Genomic DNA, 27,435 nt, shown 5'->3' with positions numbered 1-27,435 from the left:
TTGATGTAACCATGGCTGATTGACAATTAATTCCCTGAACTTGATGAACTGCATTGTTAAGAAATGATGTAACATCACATAGAAGAAATGCTGTACAAGATACAGGAAAATAATGAGGTCTTCTTAAAATGACGTTTGATTTAAATCAATCCCTGGATGTCAGATCCTTTGGCTATGTCATCTTGTAACAGCTTGAGAAACTGACATATCATTACTCAACACAGTTTTATAAGAAGGATACAATAACGTTTGCATCTAAAAGACTTTTGATAGCTCTTTGATGGGTCTGAGTATGGAAGACTGATAGCACTATTCTTAATATATATAATGGCACTTTGGAGCAAGAGTAAAAAGCTGCCTTGATACGGTAAATGCCTTTACGTTTGCGGTCATTTAATTTCAGAAATCAGAAAAAGGAGTATTCGCGGTGGTTTCAACTTTGCTGTTGAAACAATGGGGTTGGTGGCAGAAGATGGAACAAGCATTTTCGTGATGGTTTAACCCCGGGGTGAAGACCGCAAAAAACATGAACATTAAACCACCGCATACTTAAATGCATTTACAGTAGTAATAAGCCCAACGAAGTTGAAGCTGCATAAGATAAAAGCTTTGCATAATAAGATTGTGGGAGGTGGGAAAGCAAAACAATATGCATCCTGCACAGTAATACATGTATCTCCAGCTGTAGGATACACAAACATACATACAAGAGGACTAGACAGACACCATGCATCCAGATATGTGAAGGGACACTCATAATCTTGGATTACAAAGATTTTTACCAATTCAAAAACTGTAAGAGTCCACTTTGTAACATGCTAAATACAGAAATCTAGCACGCACCAGAGAAATCTTTATGTGCGCACACAAATCATCAACTTTGTCTTAATTTCTAGGTGACAAATTTTTACAACCATCCTTAATCCTATGTCTAACAATGACATACAAATAACTCTACTGAAATGGACAAGCACTTAGCTGTTATTTGAATTATAAGAACCACTGACAGTGTTGCCTTATACTTAATCACATGCTTTCCAACAGGACTTTTATTTCGTGTATGAGCATGTATATAACTTTGCTGCACTCAACTTTATGTACAAAATGTAGGAGTAGAACTAAGCCAAAAAAAGCAGCATTTTTGGTGACAAGCTACATGTATTCTGTACGCACCAAAAAGGATGTCACTACCACTAGCATGTCATCCTGTATTTGATAGGAAAAAAAACACAGAAAAAAAATCTTTCTACCCTTCTTGAATAACAAATCATAAGTAAATATTGTCATAACAGATTGACGCTTACAGTTAGAACCACAGTCATGCAACTTTTAAAACCATGAACACCAAATAGAAACCCTGGTGCTCATAACAAGAACACATGTTTCCAGTTGCTATACTTGACATGCCCGTAGCCAGGAAAGTTTTAAAAATCAAACCTTCTGATATGGCATTTCTTGTGTTTTTGAGAGGATTTTAAAGAAAGAAATCAGAAACAAAGTGAGCAGTTTTTGTTGGATCGCAGCCTCGCTGGTGATACAAATAAGTCCACCGTGAAAAAAAAACCTTGGACGTTAAAAGGTGGACCTTCGAGCGTGTAAAATTTTAAAAATTAGACCTTCTGAAAGGCCATTTCCTGTGTTTTTGAAAGGGTTTCAGAGAAAAAATCAAAGTGAGACAAAGTGAGCATTTTTTTCTAGGATTCCAGCCTCTGTGGCCTTGCTCGTGATACAAATAAGTCCGCTTTGAAAAAAAATCTTGAACACTAAAAAGTGGACCTTCAAGCCTGTGAAAGTGGACTTTCAAGCCTGTGGGGGGGTTCTTCCGAACCCCCCCTGGCTACGGGCATGCTTGACATTTGTTCCCTGTATATGTACATGTACAGCTGTATGTCTCATTCCTCCATCTCTCCCCAACACTCCTCGGCGAACATGAAGTACTTGCTGGCCAGACGGCCCTTCATGGCAGCCATGGCCAGTTCCGCAGCTTCATTATACAGCTCCGCTGAGAAGAGACAGGAGAGTTCTTAGTACTTTATTTATTTATTTTTATTTATTTCTCTTTTCTTTATACAGGGTAGGCGCACTCAGTGCTAAACGCACTGCTTTTCAGGCGTGCCCTGTACAGAACAACATAAACAGACTGACTAACATAACAAGGAAATAACATAAACTAATGAACAAAAAGTAACCAAAACAATAATACATACACAACCGAGCGTCAAATCCAAATCATATACCATAAATCAAAGTCGATGTGGCAGGCCGGGTCTGGAGGTCAGAGGTCAGCAGTGATGTTTTACTAGCTTTTTAAAGTTAGGCCCGACGTGGCCACTCTAACTGTAGCCGGCAAATCATTCCAGGCAAATGCACTCCTGTACGCAAATTTTCTACGGCCGAATTCCAGTCTGACTTTCGGGAGTTTCAATGATAAGTTTCAATTATGTCTTGTTGCATAGGTGTGAGATGTTCTGTCAAATATTTGTAGGCATTCTGGCACTACTTGGTGAATAGATGTAAAGACGGTTTGAAGGAGGTGCATTTGCCTACTTATGACCAGGTACACATGTATGTGCACATTCATATGTCAGGGTAGAAATTAAAATATCCAGACTTTGCATGATGTACAAAATGACTAATAAAGTTGTGGACATACCGACTGACAAGTATCTAATACATGTACCAGCTCAAAAAATTGTCAAGCTTTTAAGTACCAGAGTTATCAACCAAGGGTTGATGTGTTCAAAAATTTGTATTTTCTGAGAACCATATACATAATATAGTAGGATGGAACTCCTTGTCATCAAGTACTGTAGGAGCACATTCACTAAGCAGCTTTAAAGAATGGTTGAAGTCAGATATGCAAAGACTAGGTGTGACAGACCGTTCGGTGTAATATAACCTGCCATTGCTGCTCCGCATGGCTGTGAAGCTGGTGTGTTATGCGGAATGGCGGTTAAACCAGCTTTTTACTATCAGCGATTCTGCCAGATCAGAATCTCTGTCTCTATATTATATAGATACAGAGATTGCGATCTGGCAGAATCGCTGATTCTACCGGTAGAGATCGCAATGGGAACCTCCGCCAGCAGAGGTCGTGATTAGGATGCTATGAATGTGTTACGGTGGTCTGCCATTTATACATCCTGAGTTTCAAGTCTATCCTCTTGAGTGGTCAATTCAATCCTCCCCAATCGAAAGTGCCATGAATCAAAGTTGAAAAGGTTTTTTTTTAGCTAATATCTTAAAATTTGCAGACTTCCATCGGGATCTGTAACAGTAGAAATGCCAATTGTACTGGAAGAGATACTGATCACAATCTATGTCAACAGAGATTCTAAATCTATTTCGAGAAACTGATAGTATTGTCGTAGAATGCCGAAGTCAATTCCAAAGTCAAAGGAGAAGATGTGAAAGAACAAAATTGAATAATCTGAATTACTCGGTACACCATACTCTGTGTGTTTAGTGATTTGTTGATCCTCCCTGACCACGGAGATTTCATTTCGAAGGTACAGTCAAACCTGCCTAGGCGACCACCTTTTCAACGCGACCACCTGGCCATGGCGACCGCTTTTTCTCGGTCCCGAAATTTTTTCCCCATAGGCACAAGCATTAAGCTGCCTGCCCAAGGCGACCACCTGTCCAACGCGACCGCGACCGCCACGAATTGGGACCGCACAGAGCACAATCCCTGCCCATGGCGGCCGCCTAACTTTCAAGCGTGTAGTGACATCGGATCATTTTGCTGTCGGATTTCGCGGAAATGTTTTAAAGACTTTGAAGGCAAAAAATAAGGACAAAAATATATTGAAACGCAATGTTATACCATCGATTCCTCCATGAAGTGTTTTAATAAAACGTTCCCCCTATTAACATTGTAAAGACAAATGTTTGTGATGTTGTTGTGCCTATCGTAATCTTTAATAGTTAACCGCAAACTCAGTTCGGTTTAAACTCAATTTTCAAAACGAATACGTAGTGCATGGCGTCAAAAAGTCAGATATCACAGAAATTACTATCTATTTCTTGTATTTTCAACAAAAATGTGTCTGTGTCTTACTAAATTCCGCCGAAAAATGACTTCGCGGCGGGCAAAACATCGGGCGATAAATGTTGTTCCTTGGTCCCGACGCCATCTTGGATTTGGCGTGGCCCGGATTTGGCGTACCGCTGACCTTTCTAAAACACGATGCTTTTGTGTATGAACATTTACGAATACTCTAGTTATTGATGAAAATTAATATTCTTCTTTTCTTTTTATTCCCATTAATCTCACAAACCTTTATTGGACGCTGTGCGTTCTGCTGCACTGACTAATACCTTTCGATGCGGTCGCACAGAGCTTGGCGGCGCGGCGCGACGAAATCACACCGTTCCGTTTCATCTTTCGTTGTCAGATCGAAAATTTTTTGACCCTTTTATCCAGCGGTCGGCGCCCCAAAAAAGGCTGGGACCAGCAGGTGTTTTCTAGGGATTTGTCTTAGGCCTTAAAACTTCAATGATGTGTGTGTGTGTGTGTACTATTTAATGTAACGTGTGATTGCGGGAGGGCGCTGCGAGATCATAGAGGCAACCATTGTTTTGTGGTCAAAATTATGACGAAAATTTGTACACGATGTAGCGGTATACGATTATTACAACGATAACGGAAAATGTAATTTTTGTAGGATCTCTCTGTCAATGACATTTGAACCTGGTGGGGGACATGCTGTCTAAATTCACATAATTTTCCATCCATTAATACGTACTGTATTTGAAAACCTCGACCTGGAAACATGTGAGTGGAATCCTCTTCATGGCGACCACCTATCCATCGCAGCCGTTTTTGCTCGGTCCACCGGGTGGTCGCCTTGGGCAGGTTTGACTGTAACATTTTTTTTGGCCAAACTTTTATATCTTGCATGCTCGCATAAGTTTTCGGGTTTCCAGAGGATGTCATCCATAAAATCAAATCAACATGGCCTTAGACAGGGGTGCCAAAGAATTCATACGAAATTTACGGAATTCATACGAGTTTTACGGAATACATACAATCCATTACGAGAAACATACAAATTTTACGGAATACATACGATCCATTACGCAGAAACATACGAGTTTTACGGAATACATACGATCCATTACGCAGAAACATACGAGTTTTACGGAATACATACGATCCATTCCGTGGAATACATACGATCCTTACTAATTTGTTGGGTATGCCAAATTCAAAATGGCGGACTCGGGATAACCAGTTCTTTGTATGATATCTTGGCTTCTAAGAGCTTAATAATGGCGTATCCCATCCGTGTAAACTTTTAAAATCTCAAGCTGCACTAGATTAAGACTGATGTAGGCTTAGACCAACTAGGAGGACCAGACAAAGCTAGATTGGGTGCTAGCGCGATGGCCAACAAATTAGTAAGGATCGTATGTATTCTGCTTAATGGATCGTATGTATTCCGTAAAACTCGTATGTTTCTGCGTAATGAATCATATGTATTCCGTAAAACTTGTATGAATTCCGTAGAATTCGTATGAATTCTTTGGCACCCCTGTTAGAGAAAGGACGATTCACTCCTTCCTTACCAGCTCTTTCCGGGTCTCTCTCCAGCCCATGTCCACCCTGTCTGTACAGTTCAGCTTCTTTAGCCATCAGTACGTAGGCGGGGTCTTCCATGGTGGCATCATAACAACCCTCCTCATCCTCCCCTGACTGGCTAACAGCCTGGCTGTACCATCGTGTGGCCTCGATCCAGTCTATTTCTCTGTAAGAACGAGGATAATCCAATTAGATCACATTGAGCAGAAAGAAAAAAAAAGTATGCAGCTTCAATGGAAAGTGGAAAGTGATCTCGAACCAGTTTAGCTCAAATGAACTCAATGAACAGATGAGCTAATCTTTCACTGGTCATGACAGAGAAGACAGACGCTACATGTATGTACAGTATTTACAGGTTCATTGTACCGGGGAAATTCCCCTTTCGACAAGCACAATGAACAGTGGACCACGGCTTAATGTCCCGTCCTAAGCACTGCGACCCTTTCCCGTAGCGTGCATGTCGGGTGAGCGACACAGCCAAGATCGAACCCGGGGCTTCTAGTTCCAGAGGCAAGATCGCTAACCACTGGACTACGCCCGCTACATGGCACATTGAAGAATCACTTAAGTGTTCATCTACCCGAACAAGCGAGATTCTGTTAAGAAAAAGGAGAAAAAGAGTAGCTATCCAGTTGTTTGAGTAACTGTTACCTTGCATATCTTATCATCTAGATGTCTGACCTTCAACGACATACAGTTGTAAGGTCTCATTCATGTATTACTCCGAGTGGGTACCCTAAAAGAATCCGTGGCCAAAAAATTAACGGCTGCATGAACGTGTGTTTATATCGGTGGGAAATTCTCTTTTAGCCAGTCCAGCCAATCTCAAGCGTCAAACTGATGAAAGCTTGTTTGTATCTGAAGAAATTAGCAGGCAAAGTTCAGCAGCCGCGCACGAGGTCGGACGTACACAGCCGGCCATTGTAGGTGATGCGGTGATGCGCTTACAGCTGGAAAGTGCATTTTTGGGGTGTAGCTAAGTGCAGTTTGCAAATGCTATAAAAAGAGATTCTATGTAGTGAGACTGTTGGCAATTTTTGTACATGATCTAGGGTTAATGTTCTCAACATAACATAAATAATATTGGTGCATTTTCTGTAGCTTCATTACGAACGCGCCCATGTAAAACACGTCTTATAACATGCAAGCCTATGGGGCGAAAAAACTCATGAATCACGATCATGATAATCACGGTAGCAGGAAAAAAGTAAAATACCTTTCTGTTCCTAGGCCGATGCCGGTATGGTAGCCGTTTGCCAGGTAGATCATGGCACTGCGATCTCCTGCAACTGCTGCCATCCGCATGTAGTCTACACCCCTGTTTGTGTTCTCTTCAGTATTCTACAAGTGCAATGGTGTTCCTTCAGTTACATATCATGTACATCCATGCATCAAAATACAGCAAATATACTGATAAATGTAGGTCAAAAAGTTTCTCAAACATAGCGCAGAACATGATGCATGTAGACCCCTGTTGGTGTTTTCTTCAGTATTCTACAATTGCAATGGCGTTCCTTCAGTACATATCATGTACATCCATGCACCAAAATACAGCAAATATACTGATAAATTTAGGTCAAAAAGTTTCTCAAACATAGCGCAGAACATGATACATGTATTTTCACACGAGTAAAACATTCCTTGTATTGTCTCATGGGCGTCTGAACCCAACTAATGCTTGGGTCACATTTTCTATCCGGGGCCCGACCGGGCAGTGTTTGGGAACAAAAATTATGATATAAAAGACAACCAAAAACACAAAACGTATCAAAAATCATTCAAGAGCATAGCTTGTTGCATATTTATTGATATACATTTTAATTTTTTGTCTCCACAAACAGCCCAGCCGGGTCCCGGCTGGAAAATGTGACCCAAGCATAAGGGGTGTTGCGCAGTACTAGTATTTATCCAGATCCAGACCTACCTCAACATGAGCACCCTCTAGCACATCATGAGGCAACTGCAGGAACATCCTGGCCAGAGCCACAATGGCCTCCAGAACTCCACACACGGCAGCCTTCTCCAGATGGAAGATGGCTGAATCCCAGTCCACTTCCTCTTGGTGCAGCATGTTTAGCCCTTGTTGTGGGGCAAACCTTCCGTTTTCGTGGTATTTCGCCATCTCCAGGTGCACCTGGTAGAGGGTCGTTAAACAAGTGGTTAGCTTTGATATACAATGTACACTAACACCAAGGGCTCGAAATAGTGGGTGCATGTGCACCTGTGTGCACCCAAAATTGGAGCTGTGCACCTACATGTAATTCTTGACTGTGGGTGCACCAGTGCACCTAGAAATTTTTGTATGCAATAGGGTAACAGTACTATTGTGCACTAGTATACAGAATATTCTTGATATGTAGGCATCAGAAAAATCACTATAACCTTTTGTTGTACTTAAGTTGATGTACTACTTGTTTGAAATTAGCTTTAGAATGACAGATTGAAGTTTTCAATAGCTTTAGATTTAAATATGTTTTGCTGACTTTCAACTTTATTTTATCTGGTGCACCCAAAATTCTTTCTGTGTACCTAGTTTTTTTGGTTGGGCGCACCAGTGCACCTTTTTCCAAAAATGAATTTCGAGCCCTGTACACTAACACCGCTCTGAAATATTAATCATTACCCATTCATAAATGTGTGGCATGATTAAGCTAAATCAATCCCTTCAGTATCTTTTGTAATTATGCAACATCGTGATAAAATGTTGCACAAGTAGTCAGGAGAGAAGGCAGATGTTGTTGAAAGTGTCAGGTGTCCAAGAGTGACAAAGTTGACTTTCCTCTTTACTGTGGTTTTGTCTGTACAACAGCTGCAGTGGACTACATGATAACAATGAATTGAACACCTAACAATGCCCTATGTCTACAATACAGGATTGTTGTTGAGAAAAAACAGCCTGTCTTGCCTAGACTCTACCAGTCTCCATGGGGTCGCTGGGAAAATAGTAAAAATTGGCCAAATAGAGTCAACTGTATGAAGGGAGTCGGCTATGGAGATAAGGTCAACTATTGCAACCCTGGAGACTGTTAAAAGTCGGCGAGAATAAAGGCAATAAAATTAATCTGCTCATTTTCTGTAAGAAGGTAGTAGCTTTGGAGTTGAGATCGTTTAAGCCGTAAATCAATTGCAATAGTTGACCTGTGTTATCTCCATAGCCGACTCCCTTCATACAGTTGACTCTATTTGGGCAATTTCTACTATTTTCCCAGCGACCCGTGGAGACTGGTAGAGCCTATGTCTTGCCTACACAACAACATTGCACATGCAGTATCCTACACCTTGCTGCCCAAGCTTCCTGAAGCAAACTGCCCTGCTTATATTCAGCAGACCAGCCCATGGACCTACAGAGAGCACGATTTTGTATGCGTACAAGCGACTGGTACGCTGTACCCGTGCTCACCCATGGTACGGTACACACTCACCCGTCCTAGTATTGACCCCTCCTTGCAAACACGAGGGTTCTTCTGCACAGAGCAGCACGTAAATAAACAAAAGACAACACAACAAACCTTAGTACATGCTGTGATGCTGGGCAATTGAATGGAGGGCGGGCAAACATACAACAGGTATATGATTCAAGAGCATGGGCAAAAACTCATCTTTCTTTGTACTTTATTTGGCCTGTGACAGAGTAAAGATGACACGGACATGCTTGCTAGTGATTTTGGATATCATAAACTGCGGAGAAAAATATACAGTGTAGATACATATTTCTATTGGGATGCTGTTGCAGCAAATTAGAAACAAAATGCTGTTATCAAATAGAACATCACATTCAGAGCGATTCATGAGGCTTGAAACTTGAATTAAAAAAACTCAAATTTCTAGTCATTCCTATACATAGTAAGTTTCAATAACACTACATTGTATTCCATTACATATCGACATTAAACTTAAATGAGCAAAGGTACGATGTCGTTGTGTGGTGAGAACTGATAGAAAATCCAAGCCCTAATAGACTGACCCTGACTGTCCATCACAATTAGGGGTTCCACCAATTAGAGGGTTATGCATGTCCGTCAAATATTTGCATTTTTATGTTTTAATTTTGCATTTCTACGTTTTGACGGAGGTGGGCGGGGCTATGGTATCGGTCTATTTATACTAGGCGGGTGAAACTAAAAGATCACCATGTAGCTTATTTTTGTGCCACTTTTGATAAGAAATCCGCACGAAAATGTGGTAAACGGGCATTAAATGTCAATTTTTTTTTTGTTCAACTTGCCAATTTACACAAGTTAATCTTGCCAGATTGTTAGCATTGCACTGGTTAAACCAAGACTTTCTATACCACCTAATAGTATATACGAGGGGTGATCAATAAGTCCTCGGCCTCACCCAGAAATAAGGTGCACAGCTTAAATATTGGGAAATAATCTTTAAATATAAAGGCTTTACTTTCCAGGCGACACCCAGTAATGTTAAGTGAGGTAGAAGGACAAAGACATGGACAATTGAGCTGCGACCTGAGGTGTGCTGGCCAACTTGCTCTGCTGAAAGTCAGATATCTGCTTCTTTTTAGTTGAAATAAGAAGTATATGTTTGTCAAACATTTTGAGAAAAAAGAAGGAAATGTTCACCAGACATTTTGACATTGTCTTCGAAGATTTTATGCCGATTTATGGCATTCATGGCACCAGGAGCTCGACTCACTCAGCTCTGATCACAGTTCAACCTTGTTTTTCTCGCCACTTACCTACTGATTTTTACATGGACGTCGATTGAAAAGTAATGACCACATTAATTTGAGATTTGGTGGATATGGCTACAAGACAAGTCATACTACATAATTATGCCCCAAAATTTGACTTGTACCCCTTAATTCTGGGTGAGGCCGAGAACTTATTGATCACCCCTCGTACAATAGAATATCACAATCCATACCTAGGAAATTAGAATGGAATGTAATACAGTATGCATTACTGACTGGCTGGCCCTTACACATTAGGATATCAATTTTGATCTAATAAATTGTTAAAGGATTTGCCAAGTGTAGGTAGCCAAGTGTAGCATTGCTACATCAAATAATCAAAGAGAACCCTCCCAACAGCTATGACAGTTAGTGTCTAAGTACGGTTGAAACAAAGTCTATTGAAGACCTAATTGTTGCAGAATAAAAAGACATCTTAAACTCACCTCTCCCAGGACAGAACCTCCTGTGAGCTGACCTTGAATCAAGGACATCCTGCGAAAATTGACCTCCAGAGTCACGCAGGATGGTCGGCTAACTTGGCGGCGAGCGAATTCCTCATGCTCCGCTTCCTGTACGGGCAAGAGTGGGGGAGGGTTGATTTTCTACTCTATTCTATTCCATTGCACATGTATTTCCATTCTATTCTGTTCCATTCTGTTCTATTCCATTCTATTCTATTCTATTCTATTCTATTCTGTTCTGTTCTGTTCTGCTCTATTCCATTCATTTTTGTCACAATGCAAAATTTTCCCCAGCGATGGAACACAATTTTGACTGGCAATTTCATCCTCGTGATTCCGTCAGCATTCAAAAAGTCATGCTAGAAGAATGCTTTACCCACACTGAAGAAAACTATGCAAGCTTTGAAAGGGACTATTAGAAAAACAATTAAATTCTACAACAAGAACAAGCTTTACTCAACACTCGTATCAGAGTAGATTAGAGGTTTTTTTACACTTCCTAATACTACAGATAACTCTGTGTTCAACATGCTGGCTTAACCCTTTGGTTCTAACTTAAAGCCAACAATAAGAACTGCTAAAACCAACTACATTCAACTCTACGAAAAGCAAAACGATGAAATCTTCTGTTGGTACCTCCTCTGGCGACATGGTGTCATCAAAACAATCACTCATTTCACTGTCATATCGAACACGTCCCTGTGGTGCAAGTGAGCGGAAAGGTGTCACATAAAGGCACAAGAAGTACAACGGCAGGGAAGGAAGAGAAAAGATATTCAGAGAAGCAGAGAACTTAGTGGGTAAATAAAGAACAGTTAGATCTATTGCAATAAAAGTTAAATTGTGCACTTAACACCACCAAAGCAAGAGAAAAACACAAAGATCAAATGATACATTGCTTAGGCCACGCCAATTTATTTTGTTGCTTCTCGGAATAGCCTGTCCTGTTTTTCCCATTTTGAAAAAAAAAATTGGGTCACTATTCCCCTTCACAAATTTTACTCTCTGTTCAGTTGTAAAACTCACTAGCCACCAAAATAGATTATAAAGGCCTGCACATACTCGTGTGGTCACGTTGATCATAAGTTATAATTTTTCATTTATTAAAACTATTTCTCAATATCATTCCATATATAACATAGTAAAAGGTAATTTTGTTACTGAAATTATAGTACTAGATCAAAGAAAGGGGTGCATGGCATAAAATGAGCCATACAAAGCTGAAACTTGAATTATCATCTTATTCTTTATGTTATGTAAATCCTTATGTTCACCCCAGACTATTTGCAAAAAAAATTGTTTTTCCCTGTCACTCCAATTTTTTCTGAAAAAATCTGAGAAGCAACAAATAAAATTGGTGTGGCCTTAAGAAGGGAGGAAGGAAGGAGTGCTGATAATTCAGGGAATAACGAGCGCCAGGACTTACCCGAGTGACAGAGCTGTTCTCAGAGTCCGATCGAAGGCGGCGTAGACTGGCTGCAAACGGGTCATCATCCAAGAAATCTATGGGAGAGTAAGGCGGAGAAACTGATGTCGACATGGCGACATCCTCCGATTCCGATACACGCGGGGAGTTGCGTGGACTCTCGGAGCGTTGGCGAAGAAACAGCGTGATGTCACCTGTGTTCTTCAGCCTCGGGTCGATCACGATTTCCTCAGACCCACGCAAGATCGTTTTAGATGAAGTCTGAAACCAGACATACTACGTAAGTACTGTTTGCAGTTATACCAAAGAAAAATGTCACTGTGATCATAATCAAATAACTTTTTCATCATAACAATTTGTTTTACTGAATCAATACATTCAGCTTCTAAATTATGATTTAGAATGCTTTAAGTTTAACAAAATGCACTCCTGAGCAACAATACAAAGAGACTACAGTGAAATCCCCCCTCCCCCTACTGCTGCCATGCCCCCCTCCCCCTACTGCTGCCATGCCCTCCTCCCCCTACTGCTGCCATGCCCCCTCCCCCTACTGCTGCCATGCCCCCTTCCCCTACTGCTGCCATGCCCCCTCCCCCTACTGCTGCCATGCCCCCCTCCCCCTACTGCTACCATGCCCCCTTCCCCTACTGCTGCCATGCCCCCTCCCCCTACTGCTACCATGCCCCCCTCCCCCTACTGCTACCATGCCCCCTTCCCCTACTGCTGCCATGCCCCCCTCCCCCTACTGCTGCCATGCCCCCCTCCCCCTACTGCTGCCATGCCCCCTCCCCCTGTTGCTGCCATGCCCCCCTCCTCCTACTGCTGCCATGCCCCCCTCCCCCTACTGCTACCATGCCCCCTTCCCCTACTGCTGCCATGCCCCCCTCCCCCTACTGCTACCATGCCCCCTTCCCCTACTGCTGCCATGCCCCCCTCCCCCTACTGCTACCATGCCCCCTTCCCCTACTGCTGCCATGCCCCCTTCCCCTACTGCTGCCATGCCCCCCTCCCCCTACTGCTACCATGCCCCCTTCCCCTACTGCTGCCATGCCCCCCTCCCCCTACTGCTACCATGCCCCCTTCCCCTACTGCTGCCATGCCCCCTTCCCCTACTGCTACCATGCCCCCTTCCCCTACTGCTGCCATGCCCCCCTCCCCCTACTGCTACCATGCCCCCTTCCCCTACTGCTGCCATGCCCCCCTCCCCCTACTGCTACCATGCCCCCTTCCCCTACTGCTGCCATGCCCCCTCCCCCTACTGCTACCATGCCCCCTTCCCCTACTGCTGCCATGCCCCCCTCCCCCTACTGCTACCATGCCCCCTTCCCCTACTGCTGCCATGCCCCCCTCCCCCTACTGCTACCATGCCCCCTTCCCCTACTGCTGCCATGCCCCCTCCCCCTACTGCTGCCATGCCCCCTCCCCCTACTGCTGCCATGCCCCCCTCCCCCTACTGCTGCCATGCCCCCCTCCCCCTACTGCTGCCATGCCCCCTCCCCCTACTGCTGCCATGCCCCCTTCCCCTACTGCTGCCATGCCCCCTCCCCCTACTGCTGCCATTCCCCCCTCCCCCTACTGCTACCATGCCCCCTTCCCCTACTGCTGCCATGCCCCCTCCCCCTACTGCTGCCATGCCCCCCTCCCCCTACTGCTACCATGCCCCCTTCCCCTACTGCTGCCATGCCCCCCTCCCCCTACTGCTGCCATGCCCCCCTCCCCCTACTGCTGCCATGCCCCCCTCCCCCTGTTGCTGCCATGCCCCCTCCTCCTACTGCTGCCATGCCCCCCTCCCCCTACTGCTACCATGCCCCCTTCCCCTACTGCTGCCATGCCCCCCTCCCCCTACTGCTACCATGCCCCCTTCCCCTACTGCTGCCATGCCCCCTTCCCCTACTGCTGCCATGCCCCCCTCCCCCTACTGCTACCATGCCCCCTTCCCCTACTGCTGCCATGCCCCCTTCCCCTACTGCTACCATGCCCCCTTCCCCTACTGCTGCCATGCCCCCCTCCCCCTACTGCTACCATGCCCCCTTCCCCTACTGCTGCCATGCCCCCCTCCCCCTACTGCTACCATGCCCCCTTCCCCTACTGCTGCCATGCCCCCTCCCCCTACTGCTACCATGCCCCCTTCCCCTACTGCTGCCATGCCCCCCTCCCCCTACTGCTACCATGCCCCCTTCCCCTACTGCTGCCATGCCCCCCTCCCCCTACTGCTACCATGCCCCCTTCCCCTACTGCTGCCATGCCCCCTCCCCCTACTGCTGCCATGCCCCCTCCCCCTACTGCTGCCATGCCCCCTACCCCTACTGCTGCCATGCCCCCCTCCCCCTACTGCTGCCATGCCCCCTCCCCCTACTGCTGCCATGCCCCCCTCCCCCTACTGCTGCCATGCCCCCCTCCCCCTACTGCTGCCATGCCCCCCTCCCCCTACTGCTGCCCTACCTGAATGAACTGTGCCCTCTCCAGGTCAGCGATCTCACTGTTGGACAGGTCAAAGGGCGTGAGGTTCAGAGCCTTACAGATCCTGTTACAGGCGTGGGAGTGGAAGTACAGCGCCATGCCCTTAGTCCCCAGGTTCCCGTCCCCGTAGTCCGTCCCCTCCTTGGTGTGGATCTGTGGGTCGGTCCACAGGTCCCCCACCCCCTGGATGTCCACCACGATGAGGTTATGGGACGAGCGCTCAAACGTGAAGTGACTGAATGCCTAGAGAGGATGATAAAAAAATTGCCCTTATTACATTATTCACTGTCAACAAATGTAGTTTACAATGTACTTTTTACCAGTGTCAATAGACAGAAACAATTAACAGAATGATAGGGACTCAACATATAAACTTGGAAAAGTTCCTGACATTCATGATCTGCAACTCTACTCTCATCTCCCAAATAAACATACCCCCCGGAATAAACATACCCCCCGGAAAATTAACCAAATTTACAGATAAACTGTGTCCGAGGGAAAGAAGATGATAAGGTTAGCTGTAGGCTCTCTTTATTCATCTATGCCTGTCTGAGGACCATCCAGTAAAGTGTATAAATATTGAACAGAAGAACTGCACACATCTTGTTCATCTTCTTGCTTGCCACTTCAAAAAATACAGTAGTAATGTTGAAAAATTGGGCATAGGTTCACCGCCATGAACCCTAACAGGGGGCCAACGGTGCTTTCAAATTCAACAAGTGAAAATGTACATGATACATGCATTTTCTACTTGGAACTTGAAGCAACAAGTGATCAAGGAAAATTGTTGTATATACTGACACAAAATCAAAACACGACAAGTAGTCGCCAAACTGCTCAGTTCACTTGGATGGGCAACACTTTCAAAGTCTACTCTTTGTTTTTAAACAAATGTATCAACATTTAGAACAATCCTGAATATATGGTCATTACAGGTAAGTTATTTCTTATTTGTAAAAGCCATAGAGAAAAGGAAGAACTATGACATGTATATGATGTAACTTTTTATCTTTCCCTACTTGCCTTTTATCTTAAATGCATTGCATATTGAAATATAGATTTGTTAACATTACGATTTGTAAACATTACATGCCACAAATTATTGTGCTGTGTCAAGGACATTATCATCTTATATCAAGGACAATATTATATAATGTTCTCGTTTTTGTTGTTGCAATCCAAATGATTTAAAATCCACAAATCACCCTTGTATGTAGCAGAAAACATTAATTTTGAGAAACTAAATTGTCAACAAATTTGTGAGAAACCTCAGGCCTTTTCCAATGTTGCCACAAAGCACAAGGTTCTCATGTTACACATGAAAAGTTGAGCTAGACACAGCGGCACCGCAGACAGAAAGGGGCGGGGCTGACAGAAAGTTTCACCCATATTCCTAGAAAGCTCTGGTATTCTTTCTGTAGAGGGGTGATCTTTTCTAAAGCATTTTTAAGTGATAATAACGGTGACTAGATTGCAATTCAATTTTATATATAGACTTTGATATTAAAATTCTCTTTGTAAAAATGCAAAACACATTTCTGACCAAGGCAAAGGAGTTTTATTTGTACATAAAAAAGAGTTGTTTCCCCTTCTTCGAAATGAGCTCTTCCATGACAAAACGTTCCCACAGCCAGAGTCACTGACGTCCAATGCGTTACTCACTTTACTAATACTCTGGCGATTCTCCAAGCGCTAAATTTCCATGTTTGTGGTAGGATTGAAATTGTAATTACACAGTTTTTTTTAATGCTAAGACACTGTTTTTGGTGGTGTTGTTTTTATATTTTCATTTTGGGAAGGACTGTATCTCACGTGAGTAGAGAAATTTACATGCGTTAAACGTACTTCAAACACTGTGCGCCGCTGGCATGCATATTTTTTTCTGATCAGCGTGCTTTAGTTTACGATGTAAACAGAGACTGTCAAAGTTGTTTATACAAAAAGAATTGCATTTCAAAACGTCAGTGTGGCGTCTTATTATCTCCCAATAACAACGTTGACTTTGTAATGTCATAGAGATCTACCGATACGTTACGAGTTACGCCGGGATTTCACAAAGGTCGGGTCATAGCGGCCGGGAAATCAACGCTGCTTGGCCGAAAAATAGCGAATTATGAGCAAAAATGCCGGGGAAATATGGGCAGGAAAACCCAAACTTTCAATTTCAATGGGATCCCTGATTAGCTAAACTCTGATTTTCAAAAAAATAATAAACGTACTGTCCAAAATAAGAACGTACTGGGTGGATTTTGAGGCTGAAAAAAATAAACGTACCGGTACGTTTATTTGGGAGATGAGAGTACAATCTCCAAAATGTCAACCCACAAGACAGAAACAGATGAAGATTAGCCAAAACATGAGCCATCAATAATCCTGTCATGCAGTGGGACAATCGATTGGCCAAAGAGCTCTAAATGACATTTTCGGCAGCAATACTCCTGGTGTTCTCTTCATCATCGGAAGATTTTTAGAAATCAACCAATAATGTTCACAGGTCCCCAAGCCTTGTCCAATATGATGGAGTAGATTTTCAGGTGCAAAATACACTTACATGTAAGTCTCTGGTGATTCGTAAATCCGGCAACTTTCTGGCAATGGTACAATTTCAATTTGTTCTTTCGTTAATTTTGCTTAGTTTTGATTATGTTTAATTCTGTAAAAATTCCCATTGTCTAGTTTAGGGAAGGCCCATGAAAAGCGACCTAGGCTTCTGGCCCCTCTCTATCCAATTTAACGTCTTTTGTTCCCCATCATATGGGGGTTGGACGTGCTTGCACATGGATGGGGAAGCCCCAGAACTCCTCATCAAGTGCAAGTCTTTTTTGTAGCAAGTCTTAGAGTTTTTACCCCCCTGCATGTTTTTGTTTAGCCCTGATTATCTTCTTATAATTGTACATATATGCAAATAAACAATCAACAAATACATGTATGGCCAAAGCTCGTTGGCTGTGTGAAAGGGACAAAAGGACTGGAGAAACCTGTGGGGAACACTTTGCCCCCATTCTCTGACTAACGATGACACATTTCAGGCAGACGTCCAACTACCGTAAAATTCCTATTTACATAGTTTTTTTACGCACTTTTTAAACTTTTCAAGTCGCAAGCAGGTGCTCCAGGCCAACACCAAAGTTGGGGTGCGTACGTTAGGAGGGGTTCTTCCTCGGAAAAATCACATATTAGCATGGTAGTATATTTTCAATGAAGTGTGGAATGCTACCACACAGTCAATTAGTAATAAAGAATAGATAATACATATATCTAATTGTTTTATATTTTCTACCCAGAAACACCTTCTCAGTAACCTTTTCAGTCAGTAAACATCATCGGAAGGATGATCATGTCAACCTCTAACTATCCACAGAAATGCTGGAGAGGGGGTGCGTACGTACGTTAGAAGGGTTTTTCCCCTGAATGTTTCAACTCACTGAGTCTGGCCCGCAATCGTCCCCAAATCAGGGATGCGTACGTTAGGAGAGGTGCGTCCGTAAATAGGAATTTTACGGTATAACCACACCTGCATCTGAGCATCCATACACATTAAGACACACTTGCATGTATCACCTGGGACCTCACCTGTGGGGTGCACCTGAGTGACTCGTCCTCCACAAAGCCAGAGTTGGAGTTATACTTGATGTACTTCCCCTCGATGAAGTGTTCCAGGTGGTAGAGAGGAGAGCCAGGTCGGTCCTTAAACTCCAGCATAACCACCTGCATAATGTCCACCTGAGAAGAGCAATAAAGAATATCAGAGTCTTGCTGGGTACTGGTTCTGTGTACCGGTACTGTACCGTAAAAATTTATTCTGTACAGGTCCAAAATACCGGATCATGAAGTACCGGTACTGTACCGTAAAAGTTTATTCGGTACAGGTCAAAAATACCGGATCATGAAGTACCGGTACTGTACCGTAAAAATTTATTCGGTACAGGTCCAAAATACCGAATCATGAAGTACCTGTACTGTACCGATATACATTTACACCAAGTATGTGCTTATTTTGTGACTGATCTCCTGACCTCATACAACACCAAATGTGACCAAAGTGACACCTTGGAACTACATGTAATATGCAACAGGACATTCAGGCAGGCCGGGAGTTTTGATAGCATTTGGCATTTTAGGCTGAGGGGGTTTGGTGGTAGGAAACCTAGTTATGTTTTTTTTAATAAAGATACTGACAAGTTGAAAACAGTTTATGTTTTTGTCATTAAAGAAGTTCAGAAAAACACATGTTAATTTTTCAAATTATTCTGGTACAGGTACAGGACCTGTACCTAAACCTCTGTACCTGTACCTGTACCAGATGTTACGTTTAGGTACGCAGCACTACTTGCACACGTATAGTTATCACACTTTTCAGGAAAACCTGACATCAATTAGGTGTGAAAAAAATGGATATGGATATAGAAAAGACAAGTAAACAGCATCTTAGGTACTACATTATGGTGAATTTTGGTTTTAATATAGCCATATTCATAAAAAGTAAGAATCTGTCAATCAAATATGATTTCAACAAGTCTTCATTTGATCACGGCCATCATTTTGTATAACCTTGAAGCACCCAATCCCAGATATGTACCGTAGGTATGTTTCCCATCCAAGTTGGCACGTGTACATGTATAGCATACCCAGAGAAATACCACCTCTACCATTGACACATACAGTACTGTATGTAGCCTAAGTGAAAGCTGGGTCGATGCCAGGAAGTACTCCATGTTTTATTTATCACAGTGAACCAACCATACTTGTTCCAATGTCACACCCAGTAAATAGCGGTGTCCACACAGCTCTGTATGCACACCCATGCTCCCATTATGTGGCACTGAAAGAGGGCTGCTTCTGTTTGTTCAAGACATAGTGGAGAAAATGCACTTTGCTGCCTTCCCTGGCATTGCTACTGTTATTGATTCACTGGGCCCACAATGTCAGGGTCGGCAGTGTCAGCTGACGAGCTTTCTATTTGCCAGGGAGACCAGATTGGAGGAAAAGGCATCTAGGATTTTCTGGTTAGCTAAATTATAATTTATATCCCCATGGAGATAAGATCAAGAATAATACTGTCATTAACATCATGATCATAGAGAGTACACATTAAGGTCTCATTCATGTATTACTCCAAGTGGGTACCCTAAAAGAATCCGTGGACAAAAAGTTAACGGCTGCATGAACGTGTGTTTATATCGGTGGGAAATTCTCTTTTAGCCAGTCCAGCCGATCTCAAGCGTCAGACTGATGATGAAAGCTTGTTTGTATCTGAAGAAATTAGCAGGCAAAGTTTGGCAGCCGCGCGCGAGGTCGGATGTACACAGCCGGCCATTGTAGGTGATGCGGTCATGCCCTTACAGCTGGAAAGTGCATTTTTTGGGTTGTAGCTAAGTGCAGTTTGTTATTGCTATCAAAAGAGATTCTATGTAGTGACACTGTTGGCAATTTTTTTACATGATCTAGGGTAAACGTTCTCAACATAACATGAATAATATTGATGCATTTTCTGTAGCTTCATTACGAACGCACCCTTGCAAAACATGTATTATAACATGTAAGCCTATGGGGCGAAAAAAACTCATGAATGAGACCATAAAGGAACAAACTGAAGTCCATGTATTCATTATGGTCAGTCAGATCATTACTTTTCCAACACTGTAATCCTATAGTACTATATAGTACCATACGCACATAGGCAACATATATCATTATAATATCACACTACAGTAAAAACTCTTCTTTGGCCATGTTTTGATGTATTATCTAAAGTCTAAGCCTGCCATTTTTATACAAAGAAGATCCCTTTAGTAAGGCTCTATGGATGCCTCTTGGGTGGTTAATTACTCTAGGGATTTTCGGAAGATGCTTTAATTTCTACCAAAATGGGGGTCAGTGTTAGAGGTCATGTGCTAAGTATCTTAACAGAGCACTTAAATGGTCTCTAACAATGTGGGTAATGGGAGGGAGGTGCTGACAGCAAAATAACATGGCTTGAAGAGACAGCATATTGAAAAAAGGGAGTATACTTTTATGTATGTGTTAAAGGAAACCCAAGCAATATTGGGGACCGAAAAATGGATTTTGAAAGTCAATTTGTTTAGTAATTTTTATACATGATATATAGTAGAAACAACACTATCACAATATGTATAGCAACATCCATGATGCAAAAATATGACGTTGTCGTGATGTGAGAACTCACTGAAAATCCTGGCCAGAGTTTTTGTAGGCTCGCGAAACTACATGTAAGGGAATGATCGTACGACACGATTTTGTGTGGTTTTAAAATGCTCAATGAAGTTATTGCACAAAATGAGCAAAACAGTGTTAGTAAATGTTACCACCATAAAGATTTCAGCATTTTTTCTATTTCCATTTTCTTGGCCCTAATATTGCTTTGGTTGCCTTTAAAGAGATAATTCGCTTGCTGCAGTACTGTTTCAAGACAATGATGTCTTTGCAAATCTAATGTTTGACACAACATTGATTGTAAGTCTCATTGGCAATATTGTTTACTGTACTCTTTCGTTTCATTGTTGAATTCAGTTCAGATAACTGTAATTCACTTTAACTTCACGGTAGCAAAATTTCACGGTGTAAGGAAAAAAGACATTTTCACTGAACTTTAAATTCACAGTGGCGGCAGGTGATTTACAGACAGGATATGTGAAGGAATCATAAATAATAAGCTTTTTTCACGGTGATGATAAGTTCACGGTACAGAGGTCAATGTGAAAACAGTGAACATAAAGTTGCAGTGAAAGAAACAAGAACTAGACTTAAGTATTTGTGCCACATATACTTCAGGTTTGCTATGTTAGTTTAGCGATTACGGGGTCTTTTTATAAACATGAATTGGTATTGAATTTTTCTTTTTGTTCGAGTTGAATGTGTGATATTTGTGTGCCGATTTGTTAAAAATACAGAGAACGCTAGCAACCCAAAAAAAACACCCCTCCCAATAAAATGGTATGGCGACCCTGTGACGTCACAATTCAAGATGGCGGCCACCACACATGCCAACGGACCCAACAATGGTTTTGCTACGCAAACCTGTAATGACAGTAGCCTGTTGATATCTGGTGCTATACATCATGACTTACTTTCTTTGGAGGGTCATGTCTGTTGAACTCCTCTCCCCACAGCTTGGCGTCCATTTGGAGTTTAACATCCTCAAAGTAAACATCTCTCTCTACCTTCTCTATGTACCGCTTAGCCACGTAGTTCGACGCACGGTTCCAGTCCAAGGACCTGGAGAAGTTGGACAGCTTCTTTCTGAAATGTAAGAGAAAAATCACACGTCAGATCTTTTTCAATCAATCAATCAGTCAGTCATTAGGATGTCAAATGAGGGTGAACATTATTAAACATAAATCATGCAAATTAGGACCTCAATTGCATAATTGATGAGGAAATGCTAGTAATAAATAAGACTTGCCAAAAATAATTTCTCAAGCAACTGGATAAAATTTGTAGTAAGACTTGTAAGATTTGTTAGACAATTTCTGACATTTGGTTGGAGAAGATGATCAACTGATATTGATGTAAGTCATGACAAATTTATTGCCAATGAGGACCTTATTTGCATGATCAATGAGAAACATTTATGATATATTAGCAATAAAGTTTAACATCATTTGGTGATATTGGTGATATATCCAATGTAACAATGTATAATAACACGTAGTTTCTTTGACAGGATATGGAAGCCATTTTGAAATTTAAAAAGGTTTATTGTTCAAAGATGTTATTGTTTAATAATTAAGACATGGACATTTTTTAATAATTCATCCATTGTGTTGTCTCTTGGCCTTTGCATGACATCTGTACGTCGCCATGTTTAATCATGTTTTGGGGTTTCATAGTTCCCAAGATGAACAATTTGGCTCGCCCCTGAGGCGTCGCCAAAAATTGAAATTGACATCATTATGGGTTATCTATAGACCCAGACTGTCAATATTCGAGGCAGCTGCACAAAGTCATTCATCATGCTTTCTTTTCCCAACCATAGCATAGGAAACCCTAACACCCCACAGACATTCTGTACGTGTTGCAGACAACATCTTCTTTCTAATGCCAAGCTTACACTAGACCAGGTGCTCACTAGACCGCACAACTAATCACCCTATTTGAACCTCATGCATCACAAGGACACTGCACAAGACTTATCCAGGCAGGGAAACCCAAATGCAGGCCACATAATGCATCACTGCAAATACGTGCCCACGAAGCCATATGTTCAAAGGGGCTGATCATATTTCCATCGGAAACCATTGGCTTATCCATGGTTATAATTAGGCATTTAACATGATCAGGTCATTCAACCCTAGCAATCAATAAAACAAAGCCTCAAAATACAGATAAGACTAAGAGATAACAATGTTATACATGTATTTATGTCAGACACGTACATATTATGACTTAATAGCATTTTTGAATGATACAGTTTTGTGATTTGGCGGAAGCAGTTTTGGAATCTGGCATTATTTGTTTTACCAGAAATACACACCGGGGTCACACACAAAGTCACCCTCGAATATCACTTAGAGACTAGCTATAGGTCTGTGGACCATTTTACAGCATACATACAAACAGGAGCCACTGACAATAAATACATAAAAACATGAGCCACTGAAAATAAAATAAAAAACATAAAAACGTGAGCCACCGACAATAAAAAGACATAAAAAGACAAAAATACCAGTGCTACAAGAATTATGCAACTGCTAAATGCTTGTAGTACTTGGGACGGTATTTGGGTATTTTGAATTTGATGTCAAGTAAACAAATTTCTTGAAATGAATAATTTTAGAAGCATATCATTTGACATTTGAAAAAGATAATTATTGTATATGCATGAATGAATGCATGAATATATATATTTGCTTCAATAGTTACATAAGGTTCTTTTGTCTCAAGTTTCACAGAAATTTCCCCACACATCATTTATTGCAAGCCTGAACATTCTATTGGTTGATTGATTGATAGCTCAATAACAAACACTGCTCTACTGAACAGACACCATAGCCCACAAACATGCATACCGTATCAACATTCTCTTCAAAGGTCATATACTGTAATTCTTGATTTGTTAACCGTAACTTTTAAATTTTAGCTGATTTAACGGTCACTAGTCAACAGCTAAAATTTCATTATCGCTAATATTTGATCACTAATACTTGATACAGTAATATTTGTTCCCACTGTTAAAATCAAGTGCTATGACCTACTCCATTTTCCCCAAACCGCTACCGTATATTTTCCTGCCGCTATATTAAAGTGATTTACAGTATTGAGTTCAAAGCAGTGGGTTGCTACTGCTGCTCCTGACCTTATTGGCTGTTTAATTTTTTGCTCACTGTTGTTATTCACCGGATCATATTACTACATGTTAAAAGGCCATGTATGTTCAACATTGTTGTCTGCATGTTTGTCATAGCTTCAGGAGAAAAAACATGTGCTTTATTGTAAGAGTGTGTCTACCCTAGATCTTTCTGGCAACAGACTTTCAACTTATGCAAATTACTAGTATAACGTGGTATTGTTACAATGCAACCGTGGTGTGAGGCTCAAATGGGTGGAATGGTTGCCATTAACTTGATTAAGGCCCCCTTTTCCAATAGACGGCAATCGCCAAGGAACCGTTGAGTGAACAGAATTGGATATGTGTGACTGCTGATGTTTGATGCAAAGTATGATTTAAAAGACAACATATCACACGAAACATTGACAAAAATATTGTCTCTGACATTCGTTGAGTGATTTATCATATTTTGGTTGTTCAGCATTTGCAGACTCTAGTAGGAAGGGGGCGTTGTTTACTTCCAGGTCAAGTGACCTTAAGAGGCCAACCTTTTGTCTAATGTGCAGGCATGGGGCTGTTACTGCTAGTTAGAACTGGATTCCTTTCGTCAATGACTCATAACAGGACATACATGTACAGGTTGAGTAGCATGATTGGTTTTTAGTCCATGGAAATACATGTAGACGGCTTACCAATACCATGTCCATTCTTGTACCATGTATGATAATATCTAAAATATGAATTCATAACCTTATGAATACATGTATGTCTCCCTTGTAACACCACGAAAACCTCCTTGCCCTCCTACTGCGAAATATGACCTCAGTGAAAGTGTCAAGATATACAGTGATAACTATTAAAATATACAGCAAAAACTACATACATCAAACTATGTACATCATCATAAGTTTCCTTCATTAATACAATCAGTAATAATGATAATACAATCAGTAACATCATAGCTTGTTCATAATGCCATCCACAGAACAATGTTATGGAATATACTTACAAGCGAAAACATTCTCTCATGGCTCCATGGTCGAATGGCTGCAAGACAAAAACAATTGTTATCTTGTTATTTTCTTGTGAAATGTGTTGTTTTTAAAATTCAGATACCGGTAATATTGATCATCCCAAAACTGCAAAATCATATACATGTACATGGCTTTATCACATAATCAGTGACATTCAAGATTTGTGGTGAACTAGGACTGTGTTAGATTCTTAATTTAAGTTTTCATATAGCATCTCGGAGTCTAGCAGATTAGCAATACCATAATTCAAGTTCAACGCTGAAGTTCCTATCCTCTTTCAGCTTGAGAGAAAAAGCAGGACTTTTGCCTCTGAACAGGTTAGTAATATAAGATACAATGCACCAATCTCTCAAGATCTTTACAGATGTAAAATTTGATACTTAATCTTAATTTTTTTTTAAACTTGATAGGGGGAAACGGTGTCTTTGTTGTCATCATTTCCTTTGAAGATCAGAGTTCTTGAATTCTTGGCTCTCTTTTTTTTGTGACACCACAGGGTAAATTGTTATGACTGGCCCACTGGGTGAATGGTGATACTCAAGGTGAATGACCTCATGTCACTGTCCCCAAAACTGGACTACATCCTGCAGCTGCTTTCCACAGTAAGAGGATACTGTCAGTATTCATATTCATGACTTGAGGACTTGAGTGTGCACCAGTCAGTGTAAATACACAAGGGAATGGGTATGTGGGACATACTTATTTCAGCTTTATTACATCATGTAAAAGGACAAAGGAATACCGGACATTTCCATTGTTATCCCAGTCCAACTTAAAAACAACAACAGAAGATAACTTGTTACAAATGCGAAATGAACTGTTGTATGATCTGTAAATGCAATTGTCGATGCCTTTTTTCAGATTCATTCATTTCATCAGTCTACCCTTAGACACTCCCACAATCATTGTCTAACTAAGCGAAAAGAAAACGTATCATTGTATGTATCATGTATCATCATCATCATTATTACCTCATTATATTCCCAGTTTTATCTGTATGTATCTAAAATAGGGCATTCTCCATTGCCGATCCTATACATAGAGAGAACTTCAACTTCGAATACCCCCAGATGACCCCACGAGGGGCAAAGTAGGGGGGGAGGTCCCAAAAATGTGTATTTCTCGTGGTGCCATCTTATTATGATTGGTTGCTACTTGTCTTTTTCATCATGAAGCACCTTACCCCGCCCCCTCCCCCAGTTTATACAGATAGGTGCACGTGTTCGCTTGTTACCCCGCCCCTCCCCCAGTTTATACAGATAGGTGCACGTGTTCGCTTGTTTACCTCATCCTCCATCTTGACCAAGACCGTGTCCTCCGACCATGACTTCCTCAAGGCGTTGTAACGATGTCTTGTAGCCTTTTCCGTCGCGTGCTTCTCCAGGCCGAACTTCTGCCAGGCGTTCGGGCTGTTCTTCACAAACTCCCGAGCCTTCTGAATAGCGATCCGCCAGTTTTTCACGGGAATCGAGACCACCGGCGTCTGTCTCTGTTCGCGGGCGGGAATCGAGATCGGTTGGGAGGTAGGTCTCAGTGACGCAAGCGTGCCAAGTTTACGTTGACGGCGGATTGACGCCAGAGACACTCGCCTCTGTTTTGACACTGAACTTGGGATTTCCTCAGCTGAATCTGACGACGTACTTTCCTCCTCTTCCTCTACAACCTCTATCTCCGTCAGAGGAAGGAGAATACAGTCCTCCTCTATATCAGAGGCACTCGACACAGAAGACATTTTGTCTTGAACAAGTAGATTTTGTATCCCCGATAATTTTTAAAGGTTCACGACTGAAAATCCGGGGCGTTTTTCTGGAACGAAGAGTAGAGAAATTCACGACTGGTACGCCACTGGTATCTTGAGTCCGTGACCAGAGACATCGGACAGGACTGGATTGGTGAAAGAAGTGTCGTCAGAATGATGATTGTCAACTTTTTTGGTAACAGAGGGATCATAATAATCGGGCGTGTGCCTGCTTACGTGCCCACCAGCACACAGTCAAGGTCCTGGTCGGGGGGTCTGGTTCTCTCCGGCCAACTGGTCAGTCTTGACCGGACGGACACCACCAGAATCACCACTCAATAGCAGGCCTGTCGAAAAGTCAGGCTACGTTGTACATAAACCTGCAGTTTCTGAAGTTTCAGCTGTATACACCTTGGAAAACTACCTGTCTAGTTCAAGTAAGCTGCGTGCAGTGTGGTATGGATTCCCCTGCACAAGAGGAAGCCAATATAGAATCGAGACTGTACCATTTCAGAAAAGGTTGTAGCATAAACGTGTCTGCATATTTTGAAAGAGAACATAAAGTATTCAGGCCATAATTCTTATAAAAAGTAAAGTGTGTTAATGTTATAAGACTATAGTTATGTGTTCATCCTTCGAAAGGTTAATCTCTTAAAATGAGAAGCTAAGTAAATTATTGGCTGGAACTATTTTAGAAAAGGCCCCCCCTTGAAATATTTGGTCTACTCTAGTCACGTGTCTCTTTGGTAA

General features: G+C 42.0%; 1 protein-coding gene and 1 long non-coding RNA gene across 3 annotated transcripts in view; one reads left to right on the top strand and one right to left on the bottom strand.

Moving 5' to 3' along the window:
• Positions 1-1,887: 1,887 nt before the first annotated feature.
• LOC136440102 (eukaryotic elongation factor 2 kinase-like) lies at positions 1,888-27,165 on the bottom strand. 2 transcript variants are annotated; one of them, XM_066435912.1, is made up of 13 exons: positions 26,233-27,165; positions 24,923-24,960; positions 21,713-21,884; positions 18,198-18,347; positions 14,607-14,867; positions 12,165-12,425; positions 11,375-11,437; positions 10,721-10,846; positions 9,007-9,048; positions 7,509-7,718; positions 6,801-6,925; positions 5,572-5,750; positions 1,888-2,002 (listed from the first exon to the last, which is right to left on the bottom strand). In XM_066435912.1, exons 1-13 carry the CDS (start codon positions 26,677-26,679, stop codon positions 1,893-1,895), a joined length of 2,184 nt encoding a protein of 727 aa, XP_066292009.1. In that variant the 5' UTR covers positions 26,680-27,165; the 3' UTR covers positions 1,888-1,892. The 2 variants fall into 2 exon arrangements, with proteins under 2 accessions (XP_066292009.1, XP_066292010.1); XM_066435913.1 differs by lacking the exon at positions 9,007-9,048 and having other exon boundaries at positions 26,233-27,164.
• LOC136440105 (uncharacterized) overlaps positions 9,599-27,435 on the top strand; it is a 77,915-nt gene continuing 60,078 nt past the window's right edge. The window contains exon 1 of the long non-coding RNA XR_010756621.1: positions 9,599-9,671. This is a non-coding gene — a long non-coding RNA (uncharacterized lncRNA). The remainder of the gene's footprint in view (positions 9,672-27,435) is intronic.

The sequence above is a fragment of the Branchiostoma lanceolatum genome, chromosome 8, assembly GCF_035083965.1.
Source record: "Branchiostoma lanceolatum isolate klBraLanc5 chromosome 8, klBraLanc5.hap2, whole genome shotgun sequence".
Classification (NCBI taxonomy): Eukaryota; Metazoa; Chordata; class Leptocardii; order Amphioxiformes; family Branchiostomatidae; genus Branchiostoma; species Branchiostoma lanceolatum.
The sequence above is the reverse complement of the archived record's forward strand: the minus strand, read 5'-3'. Positions and strand labels throughout refer to the sequence as shown.

Bases quoted from the DNA above. Each gene is read 5' to 3' on its own strand.
- LOC136440102 (XM_066435912.1), bottom strand. From the start codon at position 26,679: ATGTCTTCTGTGTCGAGTGCCTCTGATATAGAGGAGGACTGTATTCTC. The intron at 18,348-21,712 runs GTAAGTCATGAT...TGCTCTTCTCAG, and splicing joins GACATGACCCTCCAAAGAAA to GTGGACATTATGCAGGTGGT. The intron at 14,868-18,197 runs GTGAGGTCCCAG...CATCCTCTCTAG, and splicing joins CACTCAGGTGCACCCCACAG to GCATTCAGTCACTTCACGTT.